The following is a 19,599-nucleotide window of genomic DNA, read 5'->3' as shown; positions in this document are numbered from 1 at the left end:
TGCAGCCATTTTAGTTTTGGCTTAACTTCTTGTCCCCTTGTCCTTGCAGGGATATTAAATTCTTTCTGAGAAATACGCCTCTGGCACATTACAATTTTTCCTCAATCCAGCTGCTACAAATTACTTTGTTTGGTTTCTGCATGCTTCTTCTGGAGCTTACTTCCCCAATTCTTCCAGAAGGTGTCTCGCATTAAAGGAGTACTGAAACTTTTCTTTCGATCTGTTCCTGTGTTGTTTTTTATTTCTTCAGTGGAGTAAGACTTTAAAGTTTTTCTTTAACTGTGCTCGACCTTTATCTGGCCTTGTTCAACCTAAATAATTTCTTGATGTTTGGTATTACGCTGTTGTTGCATTGTGGAGATACTGAGTTTGCCTCATCTGTTGGTAATCAATTTCCTCATCAAATGTTTCATGCTGCTGTGACAATGTCTTTAAGTTTTTGGAAATGTTTTTCAGGTGTACCACCCTTAATGGAAGTAAAACTTTTTTAGTTATTACCCTTAACCTGGTGACAAGGTTTGGTGGGATTTGTTTGCTCTGGGCAGGCCGCTATTTTAGTTTTGGTTAACTTCTGTCCTTTGTCCTGCAGGGATATTAATACTTCTGAGAAATACGCCTCCTGGTAGGCATACAATTACCCTTATCCACTGGCTGCAAATTCAGCTTTGTTCTGGTTTCTTCTGGAGCTTCCTTCCCAAATGTCTTCAGAAGTGTGCCTCCCATTAAAGGAGTAACTGAATACTTTTCTTTTGCGATCTGTTTACTGTGTTGTTTTTATTTCTTTTCAAGTGGAGTAACTTTAAAAGTTTTATCTTTAACTGTGCTGACCTTTATCTGGCCCTTGTTTCAACTATAATTTCCTTTGATGTTTGGTATGTACCTGTTTGTTCTTGTGGAGATACTGATTTGCTTCCTCCTGTTGTAATCAACTTTCCTCCATCAACAACGTTTCCATGCTCTGTGACCAATGTCTTTAGTTTTTTTGCAACTGTTTTTTCCAGGTGTACCATCCTTAATGGAAGTAACGTTTTTTTATTTTTACCATTACTGTGACAAGCTTTGGACTGTAATCCCCTCTGGTTTGGTATGTACCTGTTGTTCTTGTGGAGATACTGATTTGCTCTCTGTTGTATCAATTTCCTCATCAAATGTTTCATGCTCTGTGGCAATTTCTTTAGTTTTTGCATGTTTCAAAGGTGTACCATCCTTAATGGAATTAACTTTTTTAGTTTTACCCTTAACTGTGACAAGCTTTGGGGGGATTTGTTTGTCTATCCCTTTAGTTTTGGCTAACTTCTGTCCTTTCTCCTGCAGGGATATTAATTCTTTCTGAGAAATACCCTCTGGCACATACATTTCCTCATCCACTGCTACAAATTCACTTTGTTTGGTTTCTGCATGTTCTTCTGGAGCTACTTCCAATTCTTCAGAAGTGTCCTCCATTAAAGGAGTAACTGAAATCTTTCTTTCAAACTGTTCCTGTGTTGTTTTTATTTCTCTCAGTGGAGTAACTTTAAAAGTTTTATCTTTAACTGTGCTGACCTTTAACTGGTCTTGTTCAACTATAATGTCCTGAGGTTTTGTAAGTTTCTGTTGTGGTTCTCGTAAAGATACTGATTCGCTTTCTGTATCAATATCAATTATTTTGTCCATAACAGGCATGTCTAAACCTTTTCTTTCAACTTGTTCTTCTATTGATGCTTTTTTCTGCATATCTGTGGCAGTTTTATCTGCAACTTTGCCCATTTTTTGTAATCTCTGGGGTCTTTCTTTTTCTGTTTCCTCTTTCTTTGGAGAAATGACCTCTGGCTGAGTAATCTTGAAAGTGTACTCTGCTATCTTTAATTCCTCAGGTTTTATCTCCTCTACATCTGTAACTGGGGACTTGGTTTGTGTTTGTTTGAGTCTTGGTTTTGTCTCTTCAATCAGTGTAATGGTAATATCATCAGCTCTGGCTAGCTTTGGACTTTCTGGGGTAGACATCTCTGTTTCAGATACTTCAGATAATGACTCAGCTGTATCTGTCACCTTTCTTTCAGGTTGTTCTTGTTTAGTTTGTTTCCGAACCTTAGTGATTCTGTTTTCTGCTGTTTCTGGTTTTGAGGACTTTTTACGTTTTTCTGTTGGAGATGGCTTTATCTTTGCGGAAATGACTTCTAACACAATTTCCTCTTTTTCTACAATTCCTTGTACAGCTTCTGTGGTTTTGGGATATTTTTCTGAACCTGCTATCGATGATTCTTTATGTGTAAGTTCAATAACAGGAGTGAGCGAGGGTATTCTTTTAATTTGTTCTTGTTTTGTTACTTCCTCTAGTTGAATGGTGACCTCTGCAGTTTCATCTTTCATTCTTATTATCTTTGACTGGGCATTTGGTCTTGCAGGAGGAATGTCTTCTATTTCTGGTTTTGTCTTTTCTTTTGGACTAACTTTGACATGTCTGTCTTTGAATCTGTCCTCATCTTCAACCACTGTCTGCCGTCTCACTTTCTGAGCAACATCTTTTAGAGTCCTGCCCTTTGATAAGATTTCAGGCTTTTGAAGGTTATTATCAGTTATGTTTTCTCTCTCTGACAGTGATTCTGGATGTTTGACTTCTACTGCTGGAGTAACTAAGGTCTCTCTGTTGGGTTTCATCTCAGTTGTTCCTTCCATAGGACAGACTTTGACCAGTTTATCTTTAAATGTAACTACTTTGGACAAAATGGATTCGGACTTTTTGGTTGACTCCATCACAGGTTTAACTGAGGCCTTTCCTTCCTTCCTTTGGTGTTCTTCTAGTTTTTTGTCTTGATATTTTTCAGTGACTGCTCTCGGCTGAAAGTCATCAAATTCCTCATCTCCTGTTTTTTCAACAGTCTGTTTGGATTGTGAATCTGTTAATTGACTGGATTGTGAATCTCTGTTGAGTCTGACTGGTTTCTTAGCTGATGTTGTCTGTCTGGCAGACTTTGGTGTTGCATACAGCTTTTCCTCTGCTTCCTTCAATTCAACTATTCTAGGTTTGGAAGATAACTTTTCTGTTGGTTTAACAAGCTCCGAAGAATCTGTTTCTTCTTCGGTACTTTCAATATTTTCAGCCTGTAAATGTTTTTCTTCTTGGTCAGTTTGCTTTAATTTCTTCTTGAGAATGGCTTTTTCTATGGGTTCTAAAGATTTTCTAACTGATAATTTAGATTTATCTTTAAGCGCCTGTGTGATAACACCTTCCCTATTTTCATCGTATGCTTCAGAAGTCACCTGTTGTGGTTCTGTCACTTGTTTTTGATCTGTTTCTGGACTCTCAGTTGCTTCTGTATGTTCTTTTTTTATGTCTTTTATTTCAGTGCTGTCTGTTGGAGAATCAGTTTTTTGGACAGAAAACTTTTTGTCTTGAGCTTTTTGTTTGCTAGGTTCATCCTGAACTGCCACAACTTTTTTCCTCTTAGTTTTACTTTCTGTCATAATGACCTTTTCTTTCATTGTTGGGGTGATTTTTGTTTTAAGACCCGTTGTCTTTAAACCATCAGTAACAGATATATCAGCACTTACTCCAGACACTTTATCAGGTTCTTCCCTCGTACTTAAAATCCCTTCTTGTGGCAAAGATTTTATACTTTCAACCACAATTTCTTCTTCATCCTTACGATACACTTTAGGTTTTTCTTCAACCTCTTCTCTTTCCACGACCCTCTCTACTGAGGATGCTTCCTCTGATAAATCTTTTGTGATCTTCTGAGCTCCTGCTCTTTTCTTAGCCTTTAAAACACTGGTGGTGGCTGTTTGAGGATGAAAGATTTTAAGAGGTGTGAAGAGAAAGCACCATGTAGCGGTGCCAAGAGATTAGGGAAAAAACAACAAAGAAACACAGACAAACATTTGAAATTAAACAAGACAAACAGAGAGATAATAAGAAAGTAGTAGGAGTTGACAATCAAGAACAGGAAAATGTGCTGTTGCTGTACCTCTCTCTGGTCTTTTTACTTTGCTCTCCACTTGTGTTTCAGGAGACAAAGCAGCAGGAAAGGTTGTGGGAATCGTCACCGCTTTGGCTTCTGTTTCTTTAAAGAACAGTTTATGTTTAACGCAAGATGTTAATATTTAAGAGAAGAAAGAAAAGGATGAAAAACATAAATAACCATAAAGGGATGAAAAAAGAACCCATTTGAAAAGATACAAAAAGAATGTCATATAAGATTGTAATATGAAGACGCTGAGGAAAACAATGAACATGAAAGTGTGGTATGAAGAGATGTTTACAAATGAGGTGAAACTGAGGTTGATGGTGGTCTGAGGCTGAAATGATGACCCCTGGTGGCCGCCCAAGACTTTAAGAACAAAGATTGCACCCAAACAGGGAGTCATATGAAAAAGTTAACAATAGAAATGATCATGATGTTAGGTTTTATCTATGTACCTCTGGAAGCTGTTTGTGGGGAAATCCTTGTCTTCTCCTCTGGTTTAAATGGGATTGAAGGTTTTGTCTGAACCGCATCCTCGATCAAAACACTTGCTTCTCTTTTCTTTTCAGTATCACTTCTCTGAGGAGGGACGTCTTTGGATTCCTCTTTTTTCTTGTATAGTGTTTCAGTTTTTGCTGGGACTGACTCAACCTCAGTCTCCTGTTCAATTACTTTTGGCTTCTTAAGCTCGATATCTGTTACTGACTCTTTTGGTTTTACCCTGGGGGTCACCTCTACTTTAGGTTTTTCAACAACTTTCTCCTGCTTTGTATCTATTATATCATCAGATTTTACCTTCCTCTCTTGTTTCTTTTCAGCTACCTCGTTTTTCTTTACCAAAACGTTTCCTGGTAGAGTGTCATCTTTTTTGGAGTCGATAATGACTAGTGGTTTAATTTGAGTTTCCTCCTTTCTACCTGTTTCCTCTTCCACCATTTTTGTTTTAGTGGGGATAACTTTTGTTGGTTTGTCTTCAACTGTGACTTCTCTCTGCTTGATTGTAATTTCCTTAATTTCCTCAGTTCTACTTAATTTTTTATCTGGAATAGATGATCTTATCTCAACGTCATGATCTACCGATTCCTCCAAGGTGACCTCTGTCAAAATGTTTCTTTCAATTTCCAGCTTTTCTGATTGTTTCCTTGCTTCTGCACTGATAATAACAGGGAAATGTTTGGTTTCATCTGCATCTGTCACCAAAGGAATATCTTTTATTAACTCTATGTCTTTGACTGTTGTAGTTTCCTTAGTTTTTCTGACTTCCTGTTCTCTTATTTGCCTCCTTTTGCTCTCTGTTTGAATGGTTATCTCCCTTCCTTTTTTGACTGTAACACTAGTTTCTTGTTTAGAATCTCCCTTCTTGTCTGGCAGGTAGGTGACTGATATGCTGTCTTTCCTCTCATCTGTAATTTCCTCTGTTGGTGACTCGATTGTCCTGACAAAAAACTCCTCCTCAGTTTTGTCTATTTTGGGTTTCTCCTCCAGCCTTGTGACCTCCCTATCTTTGTCAGATTTCTGCAATATGACAATGGTTTCTTGTGTTTTTGGGACAACTCTGCGTTTAGTCAACCTGGTTTCTTTCCTATTCGAAGTGTCAGTACCAGATATCTCACCTATCAGTTCTCTCTTTCTGTTGTGCTTAAGATATCTACTTGGGATAATGACACTATTGTCTCGCCCAGAGAAGCTACTTCGTCTTCGAACAAAACTTCAGCGTGTTCTTCCACCACTTCTTTGTGTTCCCACAACTCATCTGTGGGGGACACATTCTCTGTCACGTAATAAACATCCTGTATTTTCTGAGCTCCTTTCTTTTGCTCAATCTTGACAAGACTCATAGTTTCTGGAAGATTTAAGAGGTGTTGAAGAAGTGGCGTCATATGGCGGCGCCAAGAGGTGATGACAAAACACAAAGACAAGCATTAGTGTTAGAAAAGGACAACACACAGATTAATTAAGGGGCTAATGCTTGAGGTGATCAAGATGTGGTTAAAGTACTCCATCATATTTCAGATGGTCGGTACCTTTTTCTGGAGGAGAGACTTTTTTCTCTTGTTCAACCTCTGTTGGCAGAATCTTCTCAATCTTCTTCTTTTCTATTTCTTTTAAAGAATTAATCAGTTTTTAATCCAAGATGGTGAGTGAGTAGAAGATCATTTTAAAAGAAAAGAATTTAGACAGTTAACAAACATACAGAAATAACCATCATACAGAGAATAACACAAACACAGCAAGCAATAAGACATCAAAGAGGGATGTAAGATGTTCCGAAACCCTTTGAAGAAGTGGTAGCTCTTCAGTTTGTATTCTATTTGCACATTTTCACCAACGGTGATATCAATACTTAGACTCAAAAAAATTTAATAGTTCGGTTCATTGCATAAGTTGTCTTCAAACTATAATGTTAATAGGATTATAACATGATTAGAATTTTTATGATGTCATATTTTTTTTGTTCTTGAAACACAAGACTATCCTAGTGTGCTCTGCTGTCTGTCAGTTTATTTTCTACCACTAGATGGCGCATGACATCTTTTTAATTTTATACCAAACGGTTTTGCAGTAATAAAATATTTTTATAGGTTTACTTGGCAAGTTTTACTATCTGTAGTTGACTTATAGATTCCTTTCAAAATATTCTGATGAGTTTAACAATAGTAAATGTATGGCATCTATTGTGACAATTTGGTATGACAAAATTAACAATTAAAATAATGAGGTAGAGATTCTTGCATCAGTTCAATCTTTAGGTCCCCTTGCTGTGAGTCAGATTTGCCTTTAATTGTCAATGTGGTGTAATTATTTGCATCAAAATGACACAAAATTAAAACATTTTGAGTGAACTTTTACATTAATACACCATATGCTGCCATATAGTAGATATATAAGTTCTGTAACTGGACTGTCGCTGATGGTTCACATGCACGAAGAAGACACAAAGAAAGATATAAAGAGTTGAGGTCTGTCTCAGCTGTACCTTTAGGACCAGTTTCTTCTACCTCTCGTCTAGGTTTAGCTTCAGGCACCTTCTCAGGTGTTTTATCAGGGGTCTTTGTAGGAACTGTTTGATCTATAGAGATCCTCTCTGTTTGTTTCTTTTCAGGTTTTAATTCTTCAACCTTTACAGGAAGTTCCACATGTGGCTTCTTCTCAGGAGTCCTCTCTTCTTCAGCCACCTTCTGAGGAACTTTCACAGGCTTCCTCTCAGGAGGAGCCTTCTCCTGCACTTTTTTCTCAGGTGGCTTTTCTGCAACCTTTTCATGCACTTTTTCTGGCACCATCTTTGGAATTTCCTCCACTTTTCTTTCAGGTGCCCGTACTCTCTCTGGGACCCTCTCAGGGGTCTTTTCCTTCACCTCTGTTTTCCCTGGAGGCCGTCTCTCAGGTACTGCTTCAGGTGTTTTATCAGCCAGCCTCTCAGGTTCAGTCTCCAACACGACTACCTCATCATACACCTTCTGAGGTACTTTTTCAGGCACCTCTTCAGGTAAGAGTTTAGGTTTGGGCTTCAAAGCTTTAAGAGGGTTTGACACAAAAACATGCACAAGACATGACTATAAAGAATAGAAAAATGTGCTAGCGCACAAATAAGGACACATTACACATAACAGGGGATGCTTTACACAAATTATCCTCCTTTAAGCAAAGGAAAGATCATGAAATAACCAAAATCAATGGTAATGATCTTCAGGGGGCCACAAAGTTTCCTAGAACTCTGGCCAGTAGTAACTGAAAAATCTGTACCCGACCTACAGGTACTAATATGTAATAATATCATTTAAACGTATCATGTTGAGTAAGACACCCCGCTTGTCTAAAACTTTAACAGACTCAGAAGACAACAAAAAAAAGTTAGAAAAGATCCATCAGAAACATAAAAGTACCTTTCTCTTTCTTTGTTGGCTCTTCTTTGGGAGGAACAACAGCAGGTTCTGGTTTCTTGGGTGCTTTTGGAGGCTCAGGCATTTTTTCCCCCACAGCAGCTTAAAAGAGTACCATTCACATACATTAGAACCCTTTCAATGAATTCAAGTGGATGGACAAATACAACACTCTGTCGAGTGCAAGACAAGAGAGACTAAAACTGACAAACACAACATGCGCCCCAACGTAACATTACAGTAACTCTGTGAGCCAGAAGTTAGACGTTAAACAAGAGGAACACACCACAGAAGCTGAAGAGGGTTTAAGATGAGTGTAACCATTTTAGGGTGATGGGTTAAGAGTTTCCTTGTATGAAGAACTAAACACAAAAAGGATAAATAAGCACTCATGAAAATCACTCCAGATGAATTAAAGTTGGATGATTAAGAAAATTAAGAAAACCTCCGGAGCTACATCTCAATCAGAAATGTTTTATACCTTTTTTCTGAGGTTCCTTTGGTGTGGGTTTTGGTTCTGGTTTTGGCACTCTCACTTCGGCTTCAGCTTTTTTCGCTACTAGTTCAGGCTTGGGGACCACCGCAGGCTGTGGTTTTGCAACTGGAGGTTCTGGCTTGGTGACGGCAGGTTCTGGCTTTTTCTTTTCAAGAGGCTCTGGTTCTGGTTTTCTGACTTCTGGTTTTTCTGGTTCTGGTTTTCTGACTTCTGGTTTTGTTTTTTCTAGTTCTGGTTTTCTGACTTCTGGTTTTGGTTTTTCTGGTTCTGGTTTTCGGACTTCTGGTTCTGGTTTTGTTACTGCTGGTTCAGGCTTGATCTTTGCCGGCTCAGGTTTTGCAGCCTCTTCTGGGACTTATAAAGTAAGATTTAAATTGGTTTAGATATAAGCAAAGACATTCAGGACAAACAGAAAGTCAAAGATTCGCTTCCACGCTTGAAGCTAAGCACAGTGAAGACATTTTAATACTCAACACAGAGAAACATACACACAGTTAGACTTAAAGTCTTTAAAACTCAACACACACATCCATACAAAGCAGAAAAATACCTTTGGATGGTGGTGGCGCCGGCTTCTTTACCAGTGCCGGCTTAGCTTCAGGCTCTGGCTCAACCTTCACTGCAGGTTTGGCTTCAGGTTCTGCTTTGGGAGCCGGTGTGGGCTTAGGCTTTGGTTCAGGTTCTGCTTTCGGTTTGGGTTTGGGTTCAGGCTCAGGCTTAGCAGTGGGTGCCACTTTTTTGGGCTCAGCTGGTACCTGAGGTTTGTGCTCATCTTCAGGTAGGTAACACAGACATTAACTAAGGTTAGGATGAAGTCATTGTAGCATCTAAGAGTTATCAAGAGGCATTTGAAAGAGTGAAATGACATATTCTACAGGCAGACACATTGATGATAAAGTATTACACCAAAAATCCACAGAACACCAGTTACAGAGCACAAACAGTACGATTAAAGTCAAGAATAAAATCAAGACAAGACAGACATTAAGAGGTGAGAAGCTACCTAGCGGTGAGCACAAATAAGCTTCTACTGAGGACGCCTGATAAGATGTCAAACAACAGGAAGAACAAAGTTAAGTACCTTTCTTTGGCACTCCAGGCTTCTCAGCAGGCAGTGAGGGAGCAGCAGCAGGCTTCTTAACCTCCTCTGGTTCTTTTAAGATACATTCAAACACATGAGAACAAAGAAAACAAGATGACAAAAGGAACAGACTGAATCTGAACAAGAACTGTCAAACCACATCACAATAGTATAATCAACATAAGGACAGTATCATCAGCAAAGATGGAAGATGTTCAGAGGGGAGATGTTAGAAATCTCTACCTTTGGGAGGAAGAACTTCCTTCTTCTCTGGGACTGAAACTACAGGAATCTTTTCCTCCACTGGCTTTTTGGCCTCAGGTACTTCAAATTTGAAGTAAAATGTGTGAAAAAGTGAAATTGAACATAAAAACATTACAGATGGTTATAAAGTAAAAGACCACACAGAGACAATTACATTAAATACACAACAACTATTTTGAAAACATAGAAAGTCACAGATGAAGTTAATATTAAATGGTACATGTCAACATCAGAGGTATGTTGGTACCTTTTGATGGTGATGGCTCCTTTAAAGCTGGTGCTGGCTTTTCTTCAGGCTTTTTCTCAGCTTTGGGAACTTAAAAGACACCAATTATGTTAGCATCACAAAAGAGAGATGCTGTTCATTTAAAGGTGAAGCAGAGAAGCGCATCAGAAGATAATAAGACACAAAAAACATCTACAACTACAGTAGATTATTTAATAAGTCTATCTGTAGAAAAAATAACAGATTAAGTAAGAGAGGAAAGAAATAACAGGACAAAACAATCAAAGATTTTAGTAGTGGAGGACGGACAATTAAGTTTGCATTTTTTCGGCAGGACAGCGCGCTGAGCTGCAGCAGGAAGACATTCAGGTCTGTGGTACCTTTTGATGGGATCTCCTCTCTCATTCCAACTTTCTTGGTCTCCACGGTCTCCTCAATGGGAACTCTGGCAGCTAGTGGAAAAAGAAACACACAAGGACACATCCAAAATCATCATCATTGTTAGAAAACATCTCTGATGTCCAACAGTAACTGAGGTAAAAGCAACAATTTTAAAAGATGAATTACTGCTCAGAAGAAATGTGTTTTTGTTCAAATCGTTATTAGTTATTAGAAAAAAGAGTAATTATCTCCTTTATTTGTTGAAAAACCTGTGCTGTATAAAACTTTTACGTTGAAAACACAAACTTTAAATAACATACTCTATATGTGTGATTTGAAAATCACAACAACTTTTTAATGTGTAAATAATAAATAATAAAAGTATGACTGATAATCTACACCCATGCATTTGGAAATTAAAGGTTTTAGGAGGTAAGCAGAAGCCAATAAATTAACCAAACTGACCTCAGATGTCAGTTAAAGACACAAGAGAGGTTATTGTGGGAAAAGTTAAGACAGGAGATTGATTATAAGACAAACAAAGACAAGAAAAAAGGGCGAGAGACGGGAGACACAAAAAGTACAAGAGCTAAAGGATGTAAGTGTCAAAAATAAAGACAAACATTAAGACAGAGCCACGGTTAAGAGCGGCTCAAACACACACAGTATTAACAGCTAACCGATGTCCCTCCTGTGTGTTACTGTGAGCTGATACCTTTGGTTGTGGACACCTGTTGTGTTACAGTCTCTTCTGTCCAGCTCTGATACTCGACTGAAAGTGTGACGACCACAAAAGTGACAGAAGACAACAAACGTGAGGCAAACAGTTTGTGCTCGGTGACGATAATTGATGTTATGACGTCTTTTCACAGTTTAAAAAAAGTAGCTGTCTTGTCATCTCAGAGAACCTGTAATAAATGAGATACTACTAAAACTATTCATCAGTTTCAATTTCCCAGATCAACAAGACAAAAGACATGAGTGTGCGATGGAAGAGTTGGAAGATGGGATGAAAGTTAAAGAGTAAAAAAAGAACATCCTCACACATCAGACGCAAACAAACAACAACACAAAATCCACAAGATAAAGGCACGTGCCTCCCTGTTGGCAGTAAAAACCTTTACAAAGAGGAGATCAGTCAGACAACACACAGATGATGTTATGGTGAACACAAGAGGCAGATTTGGGTAAATTCCCATTCTGAGACACTTGAAAAAAGTATTTAACGTCAATATTATTGATATAATATTATACTTCAATATTAACTAATAGATCGCTTATTTGAATAATTTATTGTTCTTGTTTGTTTTTCTTTCTTAAAAAATGTATTATAATTCCTGTATAAATATAGTTCTGTCAAAAAAGATTTAGGATTTACAAGCAAATTCTCAGAAAACAAATCATCTTTATACATTTTTATCTTTATTATGTTACTATTTAGTCTTTTTGTGATGTACAAAATCTAAAAAACCTAAAAGATAAATACTATATATTTGAATGTTTAATAAATGTTAAGGATTTTATTGTCTGTGTTTCCCAGATCTGCTCAGATGGTTTGATGGTGATGGTGAAAGGATGAAGTTTGAGTTAAAAATAAAGAAATACAAAATGTTGTACCTCTCTGTTCCACCTCCACCTCTTCTTCATAATGATATGAATATTCAGCTGATTCTTGTGAAAACAAAAGTGTATTTTTAGTTTCCATTATTAACAACAAAGACAGAAGACTTTTCAATTCATGATGAGAAGTATGGATTAGTTTGACTGTCAGTGAGGTGAGAAATTACAATGGTAAAAAAGGTTGATTAATTGTGTTTTTATACTGTTAATGTTAAATCTGATGTCTAATTTAGTTTAATGTTAAACTGAAGTTAAGTTATTTTTGGTAAAATCTGGTTGGGATGGAGGATGTAAGGAGATGTCCAAACACACACAGTAAATACCTCTATGTTCTTCTTCATAATGATAGAATTCAGCAGATTCTTTAAAAGACAAAAAACATATTGGTTTCATTATTATTATAGATTTGGGTCAGAATGTTGTTAAACATAGTCTTCCGATTCCTTGAAACTTGATGGAAACACAAGCTTTAGGATTTTGGTCTAAACTCGCATGTTAGAAAATGATCTTTCTTGAATCTTTCTGTTAAATGGATTTAAAAGTGATCTAAATCCTGCTCCTGATTCCAGTCTTACCTTGAATAGCCACTGACGAAGGCACTTCAGGCCTCTGAACTGAGGAGTCTGGGACATCTACGGAATATCGTTCATACCAAGACTTTAAGAACAAAACTGGACTGCACGCACAGTAGATTGAAGATTATATTAACAGTTGGACTGTTCTATAGTTAAAGAACAGTCAGACATTTTGGAAAATCCTCCTGCTTCCCAGCGTTTGCCAGAGTTGTTGGAAGGTAATAGATATAGATAGCACTAAGTTGCTACAAACTGCTACCATAAAATCAGCCAAAGACAGAGTGCTAGCTACCTGTTGACTGGTCGACACTGATTATATTAGCATTTTGTGTTTACACAGGCTAGTTCCACCTGCTTCCATTCTTTGTGCTAAGTTATGCTAAACATGTTTTTGCAGAACACCTGTTAGCTACAAGCAGCCACCATACTATTGGATAAGAGTTTGTAGCTAACATAAAGACAGATAACCACACATAGGTAACTTAATGTAGGCTATGCTAACAGTTTCTATAAGCTACGATAACATCAAGTAACTGCAAACGGCTTGCATAATTTTGGATATACTAACTGTACTTTGTTTAACTTTGGCCAACTATAAACAGCTAACATAAGAGTGCCTTGGACGCTGTTCATGGCAGTACTTAGCCAAGTACAAATACCTAATAGCAGTTAAGATAATGTTAATTATGCTAGCTGTTTGCACTAGCTAGTTTTTAGTCTCTGTGCTAAGCTAGGCTAAATGTGTCTAGAGGGATGAAACTGATATCCAACTTCTCATCGGAATCTGGTGAAGAGGGAGAACAAGAGGTTTTCCTAAAATGTTCATGATTAAACTGTCTAGAAAATAAAATACTTACCGAAGGGCACCATTGCTAATTCAATTTCTGTGAAAAGGGGAAGAGTGAACAACGCGTTAAACACTAAAAACAGACAAAAGCTGAACAGAAGGATAAAAAGTGCCGCCTGACTAGGAACTGTACCTTTGCCAGACAAATAAAGCTCAGCTGTGCTCTTAGCCTCTCCTCTGGGCTCCAACCTCACAATCACTGAGTACACGCCTACACGGGATTATTAATGAAGACGTTTAACACTCAAGTCACAAAAACAATGTGAAAAAAAATCTTTGGGGCTTTGTGACGGGCCTTTGGGGCTCACACACACCTTCATCTTCAATGGTCACGTTACGGATGACCATGAAATGTCTTCGGCCCTCGCTTGTGAAGTTGTACTTAGGGCTCTCTCTCAGTTCCCAGGTGTCTTTGTACCATGAAACAATAGCGTTGTCGAAGGACACCTCGCACTCAAAGGTGGCCGACTGGCGCTCGTTGACTTCGATGTTGTGGATGCGTTTGGTGAAATGAATTTGTTCAGCTAAAACAGATAAAGACGTGAATGGGTAAACGGGTTTGGCATCACAACTGGGAATGTAAGACAAAACTTGAATGGTAGTTTTCATCGACACAACATCCACATAGTTAGAAATGATGGTCAGAGGAATGTTTATGGGACGGTTATGATGACTGGTTGTTGGGGGTGAGAATGGATTTGAGTCGAAACGGACGTAAGAAGACAAGGAATGAGATGATGGTGGACGTTTTTGCAAGATAATCCAGGAGCAGAGAGGCATGAAGAATGTTAAGACAGAAGAAGACAAATCCCAGAAGAAAGAGAAAAAAAGAGGGCAAAATCCAAATCTCCAACATTAGTCTCAGAGTTTGATGGGGGAGTCGAAAGAGGTTAGTAAACGGGCAGAAAATCTAGAAGGTTGCAGGATTGTATCCAGGTACAAACCTTCTACCCAGAGGTCAGCTGATGACTCCAGGTGCTGGTACTGGCAGGAGTATCTGCCCTGGTCTTCAGGCTTCAGGTCTTTGATCAGAAGCTTCTGAACCTTGTGTTTCACCTCGGACGTGTACCTGCCCTTCATCTCTAACTGTTTGCCGTTTTTAAACCACTGAGCCTTTACATTAGGGATGGACAACTGACAAGACAGAGTACACGACTGGCCTTCCTTACCCGATGTGTCCTGCAGATGCTTTTCAACCTCCGCCTCTGAAAGACAGAACACACAAAGAAGAGAGTGTTAAGAAATCACTCCCCAAGTAACCCAAAGTTTAATGAAGGAATACAAAATGATATGTTGTCATGCATCACAAGTGAACAGAATCAGTACTGACCCATGACGGTGAGCTTGGCGCTGGAGATGTGCGGCCCACAGACCACCCGGTAGTTGCCCTGGTCGGACGACAGGCACTTCTTGATCTTGAGCAGGTGGCGGTCGCCACTGATGCTAATGTCGTACTTGTCGTTGGTGTCTAGTTTCTGGGTGCCCTTGTACCAGGACAGGGTTATCTCCGGGTAGTTGATCTTGATCTCACACTCAAATACTGCCTCCTTGTTGGTGAAGACTGACTGATCGGAGATGTCCTTCACCACAGTGACAGGCTGCAGGAGCAAGAAGGACGTTAACTTTCTGAAGTCAATGTTTCTGATAGAAACAACAATGTTTACTCTTTTGTTAGTCCACAAAACACTGGATCCTACACTGGAATCAGAAATAGATCTAAATCTAATATAAAACCTTGACTCATGCTAAGAACAGCAACCATAAATAATAAAATTTATACGCATTAGACAATGTCTTGTTTTCTATGAATCAGGAACACGTAGAGCAACAAATGTGTTAATTAATCTTGGGGTTACAGTCCTTTGGTGTAAGAATGAAGCAGCCAGTAAACATGTCCTGACCTCTGTCCGCTCCATCCTCTTCTGCAGGTCGGCCACCAGTCGGGCCATGTCTTCATCAGACTCTCTGTCTCCACGTTCCAGTTCCTGTCAACAACAACCACATTATTCAGCAGACGTCTACAGACAGAAACACAACTGGCTGTGAAGAAAAATTACCGGTCTTCCACTTTCTTCAGCTTTCTCCTTCTTCAGCTGCTCGATGGCCTGCAGCAGGCCTCGGTAGTCAGTGATGCCGTACATTCGGGCATATTTCTCGTACTCTTTGGGGTCCACATTCCTCAACAACTCAACAATGTCAATGTCCTTCTCCTCCTGTGGACTCTTCTGCTTTGAAGGCGTCCTGGGAACAAGACAAAGGAGCCAACGTTAGTTTGTAAAGATGGAAACAGCAGAAATGACTGAATGTAAATTTAGACGAAGATGGATTAATAAATATTATAACAGACGGATAAAGTAATTAAACTCACTTCTTCAGTTTGGCTCTGAGGTCTCCCTCGAGCTGTGCTGACTCTTTCTTTTCATCCACGTGCATTTCGGAGCTGGACTCAATCTCTCCGTGCTTGTTGGAGGCAACACACCTGTACTGACCCGAGTCCGACTTGGTCACCTCTCTGATCTCCAGCTTGGCCTCCTGGCCCTTTTGCTCAATGGAGATCCGGCCACCGTGTGTGATCTGCCTCCACTTACCCTTCATCCACTTCACACTGGGGATGGGGTCTCCGCCCACTTTAGCGATGAAGGTGGCGGTGCCCTCTGTGGAACAACGGGAGGGGAGTTAGAACAAAACTGCAAGGCCTGATCATAAATTTCACATTTACTTTTAATGGCAACAGCTGAAAGAAACAACTGTTTGTTGCTAAATTCAGAATCTTGGTCAGTTCCCCAGAAGTCTAAGGCTATGGTCACACTGCAGGTCTTAATGCTCAATTCCGATTTTTTGCTGAGATAAGATTTTTTTGCGTGGTTGTTCCTATTATAATTTAAATGCGACCGACGTCAGACTCCAGTGTGAACAATCTATGGCCCCGAAGTGACCCGCATGCGCAGAAGAAGACGTGGCGTCACACGCAGCACGCCGTGTTTACGGACGTAAATATGGATGCCATACATGTCAGCGTGTGTGTATCAATTTTGAAGTTGTTGTGCAATCGGACCCAACAAAATTACGATGATGATTATGATATTGTTATTGATGATATTGTCCCGCCTCCTTCGGCACCTAATTGTGATGTCTGTCTCACTTCAATGACATAAAAGTCGGATGAAATGCGACATGACTGTTCAGATTGAGGTCGCTTTGAAAAACATCAGATATGTATCCGATTTAGTGGTGAAAAAAGAAAGAAAGTGGTCTAAATCTGATTTGAAAAAATCTGATCTGGACAAGATTTGGGCCACTTTTGCCTGCAGTCTGAACGTGGTCTAAGATTTTATAAAGTTGTTGTGCAACACAAAGCTGCTATCGGTATCTGTTTATGTTACAAAAATATCTGTATTCGGATTATTCTGGAAGTTGTCTTGTTGTTGTCTACGATGAAAAGCCAAAGCTCACGATATACATACAAAATATAAAATAAATCCTCCCGTCAGCCTTTGCAGACCGTTCAGGCTGTTAACAATTGTCAATAATTTGTATGGACTTCAGCTCCTTGTGTTCCTCTCTACTGGTGGCAGTATTACATCAGAAATTCAAAGGGTCTGTGCATATGCAGTGACTTCCTGTTTATATAGTTGATTGTTTTAGACAATTCAACACTGGAGATGTTCCAGTAGGAATAATTCTTCATTTTGAGAAATACATATATTCACTTTCTGGTGGAGAGTTAGACAAGAAGATTGATATTAATAATCAAAAAAAGACTCTTCTGTTTCTGTGTATTATTATATGTTGTGTTTATGTTGTGGTTCTTACTCTCAGTGACGTGTGTAGTTTTGGGTTCCTCGATGAAGAACAGGTTTGCCAGTTTTTTGGTCGGAGCGGCTGCTGGAGCTTCAGCGGGAGCCGGAGCTGCTCCTGGTTTCTCTGCAACACAAGGAAATACAGTGTAACATCACAAACCTAAGTTCAACTGTTAAAGAACAAATGTACATGTAGCACCACTGATCATTATGTTTTTATCAAACATATTAAATCATGCTAAAATAAAATCCAGTTAAATACAGACATCAGTGTCAATCCCAGTTATTATCACTAACTGATCTGAAAATTTAAACATATCATATTTTGTTTATAAGGCCCATTGTTCCACTCCTTAACAAAAACATTTAATGACTTACTTAACTAATATTACATTTAGTAATTTCTTCTAGTATAAGTGTACCACAGGCTTAAAAACTATAAAAATGGTAGTTATCAGCATTGGCTTATCACAAACATATTGGTATCATATATCGACTATAATCTGTGAATTTGTCCCCTCTAAAATCTCATATTGGCCGAGCTCCAAAGTTGATCTTTAATAATAGTGAGGTTAAGTGCTATTGTCTTAATGTTCACAAGTACTACTGCATTATGTTTCCACAGTTTGTACCTTTGATGGTGACTTTGGCCTTGCAAAACTCGCTGCCGGCGTCGTTGGTGGCCTTGCAGAGGTAATCGCCGGCGTCGTGTCTGGAGGCTGGGCTGATCTCCAGACAGGCCGTACCGTCAGAGAAGCTGATCCTGGTGCTGCCAGCTGACGTCAGGTCCTTCCTGTCCTTCATCCACTGGATCTTCAGTGGAGCAGTCCCGCAGACGTGACACCTGAGGCTCAGCTTCTCGCCCTCGTCCACCGTCACCGGTTTGAGAGGGACGTCAAACACCGGAGCTTTCTTGGCCTCTGCAGGAGAGATAATCACAGTTTTATTATAGCAGACTGTACTAGGGTCAGTGCTGAGGCTACTGAATTAGATCTGTTGTAAAAACAAGACAAATTATAGACCACAAATTTGCATTTTTTGTCCTATGTTTAGATTTCTGTTCTGGAAATGTATGCATATTAGCTATTTGTTTATTAGAAAATGTCTCATTTGCATATTTAAACATAAAAATTCCGGAAACTTGTAATACCAAAAATAATTGTCTTAATTTAAGTAAGCAACTGGGGAAGTTTCATGTGATATCTATTAGTTTAAATTGTGACCCTATTCACAGTCCCACCCACCTGAGATGCCCACAGTAACGTCGCAGGAGACTCTTCCAGCCTCGTTGGAGGCCTGGCAGGAGTACCTGCCACTGTCCACCACCTGGCTGCTCTTAATGCACAGCACGGCCACGTTACTCTTAAAGCTGATGTCGTATTTGTCGGAGCTGTAGATCTCTGTGTTGTCTTTGAACCAGCTGACAGACATTGGCTGCGAGCCGGAGACGCGGCCTTCGATCTTCACCAGTTTGCCCTCCATGTCCTCGATCTGCTCCGAGGGCTTTTTGGTGAAAACTGGAGGGTTTTTACGCTCTGGAAGCAAGAGGAAAAAGTGACGATGAGGAGGGGAAGTTTTTTTTTTTCACACAAAGAAACGCCTTCAAATGGGGGCTGAGTGTTAAAGAAGAGAGGGCCAAGATGATATGAGTGTGGCCCGGGTTAAAATACCTTTGACAGTGATATCAGAGGAACAAGAGTCCTTCCCCATGTCATTAGAGGCATGGCAGAAGTATCTCCCCGTATCGGCTTTATCTGCCTTCAGAATGGTCAGGTGGGGCGTGTTTTCCACACAGCTGATCTTATAATTTCCCCCAGTGCGAATATCTTTATGGTCTTTGGACCATGTGACTTTAATGGGGGCAGAGCCGGTCATGTGACACTCAAGCTCAATGCTGTCACCCACCGTCACCTCCTGTGGTGACAACTTCCTGTCAAAGACTGGAGGATATCTTGGTTCTGCAGAGGGTCCGTGAAAGAGCGGGAGGAAGACAACAACAACAAATCTTTAAATGGGAATATTTCAACAGTTTGGGCATCAAACAGCCTCACACTGTCTGATCAGTAATTTAAACACAATCTGTTTCTATTCACAACCACAGACTCACTGGACTGTAACATAAACAGAGAGTAGAGTTTCTCAACCTCAGAGTCAGGACCTCACTGGAGTTCAGGAGATTTCTACGACTGTCACAAAGTGGTATTAAGTAGGGTTGAGCAAGTACTCGGCTGCCACGAGTGTCCAGTGCAGATAATTTACTTTTTATGAGTATCAAACCGACAAAATATGTCAATGGATAGGAACAGAGTTAAATTAGTTAGTTGAACAGATCATCGAAATATAAATGTACAGAAATGAAGCCAAAATATCCCAGAAAAAGAACAACCTAAAATGACAGAAACCATCCATGAGAAACATTTATTGGAATGTTTTTGTTTGTCCCATTTGCTGACAATGAGGCTTTATGAGCTATACTGCAGTCAGCCA

The 19,599-nt window shown here is 39.4% G+C and overlaps 2 protein-coding genes across 35 annotated transcripts in view; both read right to left on the bottom strand.

Moving 5' to 3' along the window:
- The window catches only part of LOC118338835 (titin-like), a 9,647-nt gene extending 5,780 nt beyond the window's left edge, over nucleotides 1-3,867 (bottom strand). Inside the window, exon 1 of one of the 2 annotated variants that reach the window (XM_035676239.1) lies at nucleotides 1,067-3,867. In XM_035676239.1, coding sequence (XP_035532132.1) covers nucleotides 1,067-3,462 — 2,396 coding nt within the window. In that variant the 5' untranslated portion in view covers nucleotides 3,463-3,867. The remainder of the gene's footprint in view (nucleotides 1-1,066) is intronic. The other variant, XM_035676238.1, reaches the window with a different exon arrangement.
- ttn.2 (titin, tandem duplicate 2) overlaps nucleotides 1-19,599 on the bottom strand; it is a 212,218-nt gene that overhangs the window by 120,162 nt on the left and 72,457 nt on the right. For 11 of the 33 annotated variants that reach the window (XM_035676170.1, XM_035676193.1, XM_035676176.1 and 8 more), the window contains 25 exons: nucleotides 18,783-19,070; nucleotides 18,357-18,647; nucleotides 17,745-18,032; nucleotides 17,126-17,236; nucleotides 15,681-15,966; nucleotides 15,370-15,553; nucleotides 15,214-15,297; nucleotides 14,643-14,910; nucleotides 14,257-14,517; nucleotides 13,627-13,836; nucleotides 13,446-13,523; nucleotides 13,323-13,349; nucleotides 12,466-12,522; nucleotides 12,214-12,252; nucleotides 11,888-11,941; nucleotides 10,986-11,042; nucleotides 10,270-10,341; nucleotides 9,911-9,979; nucleotides 9,643-9,723; nucleotides 9,400-9,471; nucleotides 8,869-9,090; nucleotides 8,304-8,672; nucleotides 7,826-7,924; nucleotides 6,919-7,455; nucleotides 5,966-6,043 (listed from right to left, as the gene is read on the bottom strand). In XM_035676170.1, coding sequence (XP_035532063.1) covers nucleotides 5,966-6,043; nucleotides 6,919-7,455; nucleotides 7,826-7,924; nucleotides 8,304-8,672; nucleotides 8,869-9,090; nucleotides 9,400-9,471; nucleotides 9,643-9,723; nucleotides 9,911-9,979; nucleotides 10,270-10,341; nucleotides 10,986-11,042; nucleotides 11,888-11,941; nucleotides 12,214-12,252; nucleotides 12,466-12,522; nucleotides 13,323-13,349; nucleotides 13,446-13,523; nucleotides 13,627-13,836; nucleotides 14,257-14,517; nucleotides 14,643-14,910; nucleotides 15,214-15,297; nucleotides 15,370-15,553; nucleotides 15,681-15,966; nucleotides 17,126-17,236; nucleotides 17,745-18,032; nucleotides 18,357-18,647; nucleotides 18,783-19,070 — 4,182 coding nt within the window. The remainder of the gene's footprint in view (nucleotides 1-5,965; nucleotides 6,044-6,918; nucleotides 7,456-7,825; nucleotides 7,925-8,303; nucleotides 8,673-8,868; nucleotides 9,091-9,399; nucleotides 9,472-9,642; nucleotides 9,724-9,910; nucleotides 9,980-10,269; nucleotides 10,342-10,985; nucleotides 11,043-11,887; nucleotides 11,942-12,213; nucleotides 12,253-12,465; nucleotides 12,523-13,322; nucleotides 13,350-13,445; nucleotides 13,524-13,626; nucleotides 13,837-14,256; nucleotides 14,518-14,642; nucleotides 14,911-15,213; nucleotides 15,298-15,369; nucleotides 15,554-15,680; nucleotides 15,967-17,125; nucleotides 17,237-17,744; nucleotides 18,033-18,356; nucleotides 18,648-18,782; nucleotides 19,071-19,599) is intronic. The other 22 variants (XM_035676182.1, XM_035676184.1, XM_035676195.1 and 19 more) reach the window with 14 other exon arrangements.

This window comes from Morone saxatilis, unplaced genomic scaffold, assembly GCF_004916995.1.
Source record: "Morone saxatilis isolate NCDOM2014 unplaced genomic scaffold, NCSU_SB_2.0 Contig5, whole genome shotgun sequence".
Taxonomy (NCBI): Eukaryota; Metazoa; Chordata; class Actinopteri; family Moronidae; genus Morone; species Morone saxatilis.
Note: the sequence above shows the minus strand (reverse complement) of the source record. Positions and strands in the feature narration are given on the sequence as shown.